Raw genomic sequence first — 9,749 nt, 5'->3', positions numbered from 1 at the left:
GGTAGGGAAGACGACATGGAGGGCAGATGGACAAGTCGAGAAGGTCCAGGTACCACATCCTCCGGGCCCACGCCGAAGCAATCAGGATCATCCGGGAACCGAACCTCCGTAACCTCCACAGTACTTGCGGGATGACGGGGACTGGAGGAAACGCGTACAGCAGTGGGAATGACCACTCGACCACTCCACCATGAACGCGTCTCCAAAGGCTCCTTTTGGAGGAAATTCCCACGAGCAGAACCTCTCGCAATTCCGGTTGACACTGGAGGCGAAGAGATCCACTTGAGGGGTCCCCCAAAGGGCGAAGATCTCCAGGAGAATCTCCTGAGCCAGCTCCCACTCGTGAGAGATCGTGCTCTGCCTGCTCAGTGCGTCCGCCGTCTCGTTGTCTTTTCCGGCCAGATGAACAGCCGAGATCGAAACTTCCTGCTGGATGGCCCAGAACTCAAGCTGCATCGCCTCCCTGCACAGAGGAAGTGACCCTGCCCCCCCTTTTGTTGAGGTAGTACATGGCCACCGTGTTGTCAGTTAGAATCAGGACACTCTTTCCTCGCACAGTCGGCAGAAAAGCCTTCAGGGCAAGCCTGACGGCCCTCAGCTCCAACAGATTGATATGGAGTCTGGACTCCTACGGAGACCAACGACCGCTGACTGTCAACTCGTTGGCATGAGCTCCCCATCCCGTGAGGCATGTGCACCATCTGCTGAATGTGAAGAGCCCTCACCTGGGGAGGAAAACACTGCCCCAGGGATGTGTCGAGCACTGCTCCGATGTACTGGAGCCGCTGTGTTGGCGTCAAATGGGACTTCTTTAAATTGAGGGAGAAGCCCAGCTTGTGAAGGGAGTGGCAGGTGACGGACAGATGATCCAGGACTTGCTCGGGAGAGCTCCCCCTGATCAACCAATTGTCCAGGTAGGGGTAGACGTGAATCCCCCCTTTCCTGAGATGCGCTGCCACCACCACCATGAGCTTGGTGAAAACCCTCGGGGCGGAGGTCAATCCGAACGGCAGGACCCGAAACTGAAAGTGCGAGTCTCCAACCGCGAACCTCAGCTACTTCTTGTGCTTGGGATGGATCGGCACATGGAAGTAAGCGTCCTTGAGGTCGAGAGACACCAACCAGTCCTGAAGTTGAAGGGCCTGGAGGACTTGAGAGAGAGTAACCACCTTGAACTTGTCCTTCCTGAGGAGTTTGTTCAAACCGCGCAAGTCCATGATGGGTCTCAATCCCCCGTCTTTCTTCGAAATCAAAAAATAAGGGGAATACCATCCCTTGTTCCTCTCTGCTACAGGCACCAGTTCTATGGCGCCTTTCTCCAGCAGTACTTGAATTTGCTGTGCAAGGAGCGGATCCGGACTATTCAAAGAGAGGTTCCCAGGTGGATTGTCGCGAGGCCTCTGCCGAAAGGGAAGACAGTAGCCGTGGGTTATGATCTCCAGAACCCACACATCTGAAGTAATGGCACGTCACTCTACAAGATGCTGCGCCAGCCTTCCCCCAACCGGCGAACCATGGGACCTGGCTTCATGACTGAGTGGTAGCAGCTGCGGCGTTGCCTGAGGGCAAAGAGGCAACAGCCCGAGCGGCCTTGGCACCACGAGTACCCTGTTTTTCAACTCTGGCACCTTTACTGAAGGACGAGTAATAGCGAAAGGAACCTCCCCTCCATTGTTGTCCCCTAGGACGAAAAGGCGGAGGTTGTCGAACTGCAGCGCCCAACGACTTCGCTGCAGCTTTGGAGGTCTGCAACCTCTCAAGGCTCTCGTCAGCCTTGCTGCCAAAAAGATGTTCACCGTCAAAGGGCATGTTGAGGAGCCGGGACTGCACATCAGGAGCTAACCCAGACTTCCGTAACCACGCAAACCTGCGTATTACGGTGCTCGCCGTCATGGACCGGCTGACACAATCTGCCATGTCCAAACCCGACTGAACAGCCTCACACATGGCATCCTTGCCATCCTGAACCATAGCAAGGAAACCACCCCTTTCGTCACCTTCGGGAATATGTTCAGCCGCTAAAGCAACACAGTTCCACAGAGTGTGTGTGAAACGAGACAAGGCACATATGGAGTTGGCCGCCTGAAGCGCCATACCCCCTGAAGAAAACACTTTCTTCGCCCAGCCGTCAAAACATTTGTCGTCCCTATCCGGAGGGATGGTAGGGTACGACGCCTGCTTTGCAGGGGCCGTAGCCGCCTGCACCACCAAACTCTCCGGAGTGGGGTGTCTGGTCAAGTACCAGGGGTCGCTACTGGCTGGACGGTATTTTCGCGACAAAGACTTGCCCACTGCCGGGAGACTCTCCGGAGCAGTCCAAGCCACCGCCACCCTTCTCTGCAGAGCCAAATGAAACGGCAGTACCGGGTCAGTGGGGGGACCAAGATCAAGGATGTCCGTGAGATCATCCTGAACAAACTCCCCTGGGGGAGCCAACCATCCCAAGTACTCGGTGACCCGAGACATAAGCCACCGGTACGAAGAATCGGCATGAGTGCCAGGCTCCGGCCTACAAAACTCCACCTCCGGAGAGGTGCCCAGTCCACTGGCATCATGCAGTGACTGCCTCAGGTCATCAAACTGGCTATGGCCCGAGAGAAGCTCATCTGGCACCGTAACCGGAACCAAGCCTTCATCAGAGCCTTCATCACCCTCTGAAATGTACTCCAGGCGGTGAGAGGAAGACACCTGGGGACCAAAGCTATGCCTGACCTTAGCCAGTGCCTTTCTAGGGGCTAACCCCGTACCACGGGGCCCCTCCGACACCACTGCCTTGCGTCGAGGGCGCCGAACGAGTCGGCGTCGACGTCAGCTGCAGTGCCGCCAGCATCGACAGCGTCGACACAGGCCTCGAAGCCGGAGCTCCGAGCGCGTCTCGCGACGACCTAGGTGCCGACAGCGTCGATGACCCCCTCGGAGGCGGAGCCTCGAGAGAGATCGTCGATGACCTCGGCGCCACAGGCGTCGACGTCTTCCTCGAAGATGGCACAGGATCACGCGGTCTCTAGCGCGTCGAAGACCGGGACCTGGAACGGGCATGGCGAGAACGGCTACCCTTGTCCGAGCGGGACATCTCCCGCGAGCCGTGCCGACCACTCGAGCCCGAAGGCGTACGAGCGGTGTCTCTCGACCGGTGCCGACCGACCCCACTCGGAGGCGCGGACGGACCGGTACCCTGCGATTCAAGAATCGTTAACATCTGCTTCCCGAAGGAAGCCCATTCCTCCGGTGTCGCTTGCATGGTGGGATAAGCGACCCGCCGACGGGCGGAGTCCTCGGAAGAGGACTGGGAAGGCGACCGATGCCGGCGCTTCCGGGAATGCCTCGAAGAGGCAGAGGAGTGGCGAGACCGACTCCTGGAAGGAGACCCACTGGACTTCCGACAATGACGCGGAGAGTCGCCTCTCGAGTCATCCGTCGAAAGCCCCGTAGACCTCGACTTCCGGGGCTTAGACACCCGACCTACCGACAATTTCTTCTTACGCTCCCGCAAGGCCTTGGCCGTGAGTGACTGGCAGTCGACACAGTCCGTATCATGGGCCTCCCCGAGGCACCAGAGGCAGGCGTCGAGCGAGTCCGTGACCGACATCTTGGACCCACAGTCGCCGCATTTCTTGAAGCCCGGACGCAGGGTTGAAGACGAGGTAAACATCGTCACAAACAGGTTTTCACAAAAACCGAACAGGTTCCAAGAACCGAGAAGAATACAACAAACTACAAAGAGTTGAGGCGTATCGAGATTCAAGAAACGAGCACGTTCGCGGAAAAAACGGAACTGAGGCTATGGGCGTCGTGCGTCCTACTTATCACATCGGGTGACGTCGGCCGTCGCAGGTCGTCCTCGGGGATGGCGCATCGACGCAGACGCCGAAAGTTTTCCGAAGCAACACAGCTGTGGACATTACCTGTCATAGATATGGAATACCTCGGAGGACCCAATCCCCTCGAAAGACTCTGTACTCTTGTTCCCTTCACGCTTTGAAGCACTTCACTTGTGTATAAGCGCTTTACAAATAATTAAAATTACTTTCAGTAATGCAGGCAGCAGAATGTCACCTCATGCTCTCCCCCGCTGTGGTCCGGTGTGATTGCTATGTCTCATGAGGAGGGCGCCTCACAATCAGGATCAGAGCTACTTGCTGGATTGTATCCCCTGGGAATGTATAGTCATCACTCACTCGTACAAAAAGCTAGCATACTTTCATGAACATGATGTATCATCATCAATTATGTCCCAACATTTTTTTAATACAATACTCTTTAATTCATAGTGCGGGGCTGGGGAGTACATCGGGGGCAGTAAAAAAAGGAGAACAGCAAATGAGAAAACAATGTGAGGAACACACACGAGGGAACAGACACAGACGTCTGTAGGGCCTGGAGGATAGCTCAGGGGAAAGGCGTTTGTCTTGGAAGCGAGACAACGCAGCGCAACAGATGTCATAATCCCAGTCCCGAGCTTAGAAACTAGTCCTCTGGTATTAAGCGTGTTCTAAAAGAACAATTACAATAATTGCCTTGTAATGTCTAGACTGTACCATAGAACTCAATGAAGCTCAAACAAATATTACGCCAACTTCACCCTTTTTTGCTCTTCTAAAAAATACTTTGTCAACTTTCTGTGAGATCATGTCTTCAAGTTTATTCCTAGATTTCAGAAATATACGAGTTCCCTTTTCCCCACAAGTCACAGCTGCCAGACCCCATAAAATCCTAATACTAATACCTTCAGAATCTCATATTGATGCCTTATATGTGAGTCCCAAAACTAAGCGGGCCAGTGAAGTTACCTTTAGTCCTTCAACCCTTTCTCCTACTTGCAACAAACTTCTTCATCACTGCTACTGGTCATTATGACTCACATTATGGAAGATTACGATTATGTATTCTGCCATTTCATAATCCTCTCCATCTTTGCATGCAGGAGTTTCCCCATTTCTAGGCACTAATTCCTTTACTTACTGTGCCCATGGCCCCAACAGTGCATTTCAGCATCTATGGGTCCTCGCCCTGGTGGGCTCTGGCACTGGAACATAATGAGCACTTGCAGAGCTTCCTGTGTGTCTATGCTGTGGAGTAGTTGTGCACAATGCGCTTGCCGTGACAGCTTTACACCAGACACAAGGCGTGCAGGGGTCTGCAGAGCTCTATGACAGAATATTATAATTAGTCAATGTAAACAATCCTGTGTAATCACAATTGGTTTTATGCTAAGATTTCAGTTGCCCTTCATGTTGCAATTCATGTGTTAATTGCTAATCAGCAGACTGGCTGTGTACCAAGGACATTGTTTATACCAGCAGTACAGGGTTCTTTCTGTGGTTTGAGCAGTCAAATGGTTAAAGTACGTGCCACACACCGTGCCCTCCTGGCACTTGTTCCCAGAATGGATCTTCTGATGGTGGTCAAGATGCAGCCCCTGAGGATTTCCTCGTGTGGCATCTCTGACGTACCCTAGGATTTGTCAATTTTATGAAACGTTACTACATCCTGGCATGAACACGCCAAAGCATGCTCCCGGTTGAGGACTTACTTTAGCTTTGATTTCAACCTGTGCACTCAAAGGCGTTCTCACAGTGTGAATTCTCTGATGTCTGTTCCTGGTTGAGGAGTGACTGAATGTTTTCATGCCTTCTGTGCATTCATAGGGCTTCTCCCCTGTATGGATTCTCTGATGCTGGATCAGGTTTGAGGAGCGAGTGAAACATTTCTTGCATTCTGTGCATTCATAGGGCTTCTCTCCTGTATGGCTTCTCTGATGGTAGTACAAGGTTGAAGACTGACTAAAGCTTTTCTTGCACTCTTTGCATTCATAGGGCTTCTCCTTTGTATGGATTCTCAGATGGCTGTAGAGATATGACCTCTGGGTGAAGCTTTTCTCACACTCTTTACACTGGTACGGTCGCTCTCCAGTATGTATTTTCTGATGCGCATACAGATCTGAACTCTTAGCAAAGCTATCCCTACACTCTGAGCACTGGTGAGGTCGCTCCCTAGTATGGATTCTCTGATGCCTGTGCAGACCTGAACTCTTAGCAAAGCTTTTCCCACATTCTGTACACGGGTATGGTCGTTCCCCAGTATGGACCTTCAGATGTGTGTCCAAATGCGTCTTCTGAGGGAAGCTTTTCCCACACTCTGTACATTGGTAAGGTCGCTCCCCAGTATGGACTTTCTGATGCCTGCATAAATGTGAACTCGAAGTGAAGCTTTTTTCACACTTTGCACATTTATAGCATTTCTCACTTGTGTGGGAGCTCTGGTGCATGATTAGAGCAGGAATCTCAGTGAAATGCTTGCTGCAGATCCTACAGGTAAAGGAGTTCTCAATGACATGGATCTCCAAGTGTGTCATGAGTTCAGATTGCTCCATAAAGCTCTGATCGCAGAACGCACATTCTCTCGGGCTCTCGGGTTTGGTGATGAGTCCATTACCTGAAGGAAAAAAAAAAAGCAGATGTTCTAGATATTATTTGAAAACCTAAAAATCAACAGACCTAGTGCTGAGCTATGAATTCTTGCACAGTTTTCCACTAACACACTGCAGGATCCAAAGGAATCCATTTCAGTCCTGCCCACCAGATTACATTTCTTCATAAAAAATGCAATTTTGAAACCTGAATACAGTTTATAGGTTAATAATCTAAAATAAATATTAATAAAATAAACTCTTTTCAGCCTTCTCATGTCTTTGGAATAAAAAGAGATAACTCAGACTTGCTGAGCAAAAGCTGTAATAATTTAAAAATATAATAATGAGAACAAACCTAGTGGTATGCGTCTTTCCCCTGCTTAATGGTGCATTGCAATTTGGAATTAATAATAAATACCTTGGTTTGAATTCTGCTTCACCATTATGTTATCATAGAAAAGTTGCAAAAAAAATATGCCAAGCAAATATAAGAGATATAGTGTGTTCCCTCCTCTCAGCTATCAAACATTATTACATTTATGACATTGTGTAAAACATTCGTGAAATAGGATGTTTAAGCCTGAATCTCAAATACTTTTTTGGACACAAACTTATATCAAATTTAAATGTATAGTAACAAATATTCTCTGGAGAGAACCATAGATTTGGGGGTTGACTCTGGATAGAACCATAGATTGGGGGGTGGCTCTGGATAGAACCATAGATTTGGGGGTTGACTCTGGATAGAACCATAGATTTGGGGTGGGAGGGTGGCGGCTCTCGATGGAACCGTAGATTGGGAAGGTGGCTCTAGAGAGAACCGAGGATTGGGAGGGTAGCTCTGGAGAGAACCATAAAATGAGGGTGGCTCTGGAGAGAACCATAGATTGGGCGATGGCACTGTATAGAACCATAGATTGGGAGGTGGCTCTGGAGAGAACCATAGATTGGGGGGTGGCACTGGATAGAAACATAGATTGGGAGGCGGCTCTGGATGGAACTGTAGATTGGTAGGGTAGCTCTGGAGAGAACCATAAAATGAGGGTGGCTCTGGAGACAACCATAAAATGGGGGTTGGCTCTGGAGAGAACCATAGAATGGGGGTGTTAATGTTAAAGGATATTTGTACCGCACACTATCACCACCGGAGTGGTCCCCTGGCGCTCTGGCGGCTGTGAAAAGGGAAGGGTGGGTGAGTTAGTGGGAATACGCTGGAAAAGTTCAAGAGAGCAGTGATGTGCTGTTGGCAGCCTCGATCCGTTGGTTGGCTTGGGGTGTTTTACGGTCGGTAGTCGTCGTGTGCTGCTGTGTGAGTTTATATGTGGTTTGTTTTGTTGTTGCAGTGTAGTGAAGTTTGTGCGGATTGTTGTGTTGTAGGCTTGTGGTTATGTTTGGTTAGAGTTTGAGAGGTGTATGCAGAGGGTTGACATTGTTAGTGGATTGGTTAATTGGCATTGCTGTCCTTGCAATTATGTCTAGGTGTGATGCTTACTATCATTCACTATTCCATATGAGTGTGGCACATGCTAACATTTGCATTTCTATCTGGGTGCGAGGCAGGCTAAAGTTAAGAATTCCGTCTAAGTGTGGCACATGCTAACATTCACAATCCTATCCAGATTTGACGCAGGGTGAAGTTAAGAATTCCATCTAAGTGTGGCACATATTAACATTCACAATTTCATCCAAGTGTGGCGCATGCCAACATTCACATTTCTATCTAGATGCCATGCAGGCTAAAGTTAAGAATTCCGTCTAAGTGCGGCACATGCTAACATTCACAATCCTATCCAGATTTGATGCAGGGTAAAGTTAAGAATTCCATCTAAGTGTGGCGCATGCTAACATTCACATTTCTATCTAGATGCCATGCAGGCTAAAGTTAAGAATTCCGTCTAAGTGCGGCACATGCTAACATTCACAATCCTATCCAGATTTGATGCAGGGTAAAGTTAAGAATTCCATCTAAGTGTGGCACATGCTAACATTCACAATCCTATCCAGATTTGATGCAGGGTAAAGTTAAGAATTCCATCTAAGTGTGGCACATGCTAACATTCACAATTTTATTTAAGTGTGGCACATGCTAACATTCACAATTTTATTTAAGTGCGGCACATGCTAACATTCACAATCCTATCCAGATTTGGTGCAGGGTAAAGTTAAGAATTCCATCTAAGTGTGGCACATGCTAACATTCACAATTTTATTTAAGTGTGGCACATGCTAACATTCACATTTCTATCTAGATGAGATGCAGGCTAAAGTTAGGAATTCCATCCAAGTGTGGAGCATGCTAACATTCACAATTTCATTTAAGTGTGGTACATGCTAACATTCATAATCCTATCTAGATGCAATGCAGGCTAAAGTTAAGAAGTCCGTCCAAGAGTGGCAGAAGCGAACATTGTTACACCTGTCTAAATGCGACGCATGCTAATCATCACAGTTCTCTCTAGGTGTGGCACTTGTTAACATTGGCAATTATATGAGTATGTAATGCAAGGCAACATTTACAGTCCAGCCATGAATAGATTTAGGCTGGTGGTCACAAATCTCTAAGTGTGCATGGTGTAAGTCTATGGCAGGCTACGTTATGGAAAGGTAAGATAGCGTGGCAGGAGCTTTTTGGAGTAGACTAATTGCTCTACAACCCAACCAATGCTACACTTACAGTTTTTGTTGGTGTCTGTTGACTGCTGGCTTCCTTGGCTTCCCCTGCGCACACCTGCAGACACTCTCTGGAGCCACCTCTGTTGGAGCCGCCCTTTGCCTTGGGGCCCTTTGCCGCAGGGGCTGCCGGGCAGAGGGCTGCCCTGGGGTGGTCAGTTATGAATAGTGATCCAACCTATTAGGGGCTCGGGGTGGGATGGGAGGCGGGAGCAGGGAGGAAGGGAAGCCGGGAAGCTGTGGGGCCAATGGATGCAGGCCAGGCCAGGGGGCTCAAACCACGAGCAAAAACCAGTTAAACAGAGGCCCAGGAGGAAAGATTTCTCTTTACTGCACCTTTTTTTCAATTTTTAATGGACTCCCCAAATGTTTTGCTTTTTATTTTTAAATCTGGCGTTCACTTGCGCAGTGAGGGAAGCCTTAAGCTTCACTACACTGGCTTTTGCTCATCTGTTATGTGGAAACTGACATGTCCTTCAGGCTGTCAGTTCTGGGAAACATTGTTTCCCTTAGCCTTGATACTGATGTTACTATTTGGTAACTTTTGTAACTTTTATCATTGTACAATGTATCTCACACTGCAGTGTAATGGGGTGCATTTTTGTTTTGCTCTAGTCTAACACTCAGAGGATGTTTGGTTACTCTAGGTGTACTAAATGGACAAGCT

At 49.2% G+C, this 9,749-nt stretch overlaps 1 protein-coding gene across 3 annotated transcripts in view; it reads right to left on the bottom strand.

Moving 5' to 3' along the window:
• Positions 1-4,240: 4,240 nt before the first annotated feature.
• LOC138489495 (zinc finger protein 154-like) overlaps positions 4,241-9,749 on the bottom strand; it is a 355,077-nt gene continuing 349,568 nt past the window's right edge. For all 3 annotated transcript variants that reach the window (XM_069617237.1, XM_069617238.1, XM_069617239.1), the window contains one exon: positions 4,241-6,435. In XM_069617237.1, the coding sequence (XP_069473338.1) occupies positions 5,471-6,435 (965 nt within the window). In that variant the 3' untranslated portion in view covers positions 4,241-5,470. The remainder of the gene's footprint in view (positions 6,436-9,749) is intronic.

Source organism: Ambystoma mexicanum, chromosome 9 (assembly GCF_040938575.1).
Source record: "Ambystoma mexicanum isolate Mex_15411 chromosome 9, UKY_AmexF1_1, whole genome shotgun sequence".
NCBI classification, from domain to species: Eukaryota; Metazoa; Chordata; class Amphibia; order Caudata; family Ambystomatidae; genus Ambystoma; species Ambystoma mexicanum.
This window is presented reverse-complemented; position numbering and strand designations above follow the sequence as displayed.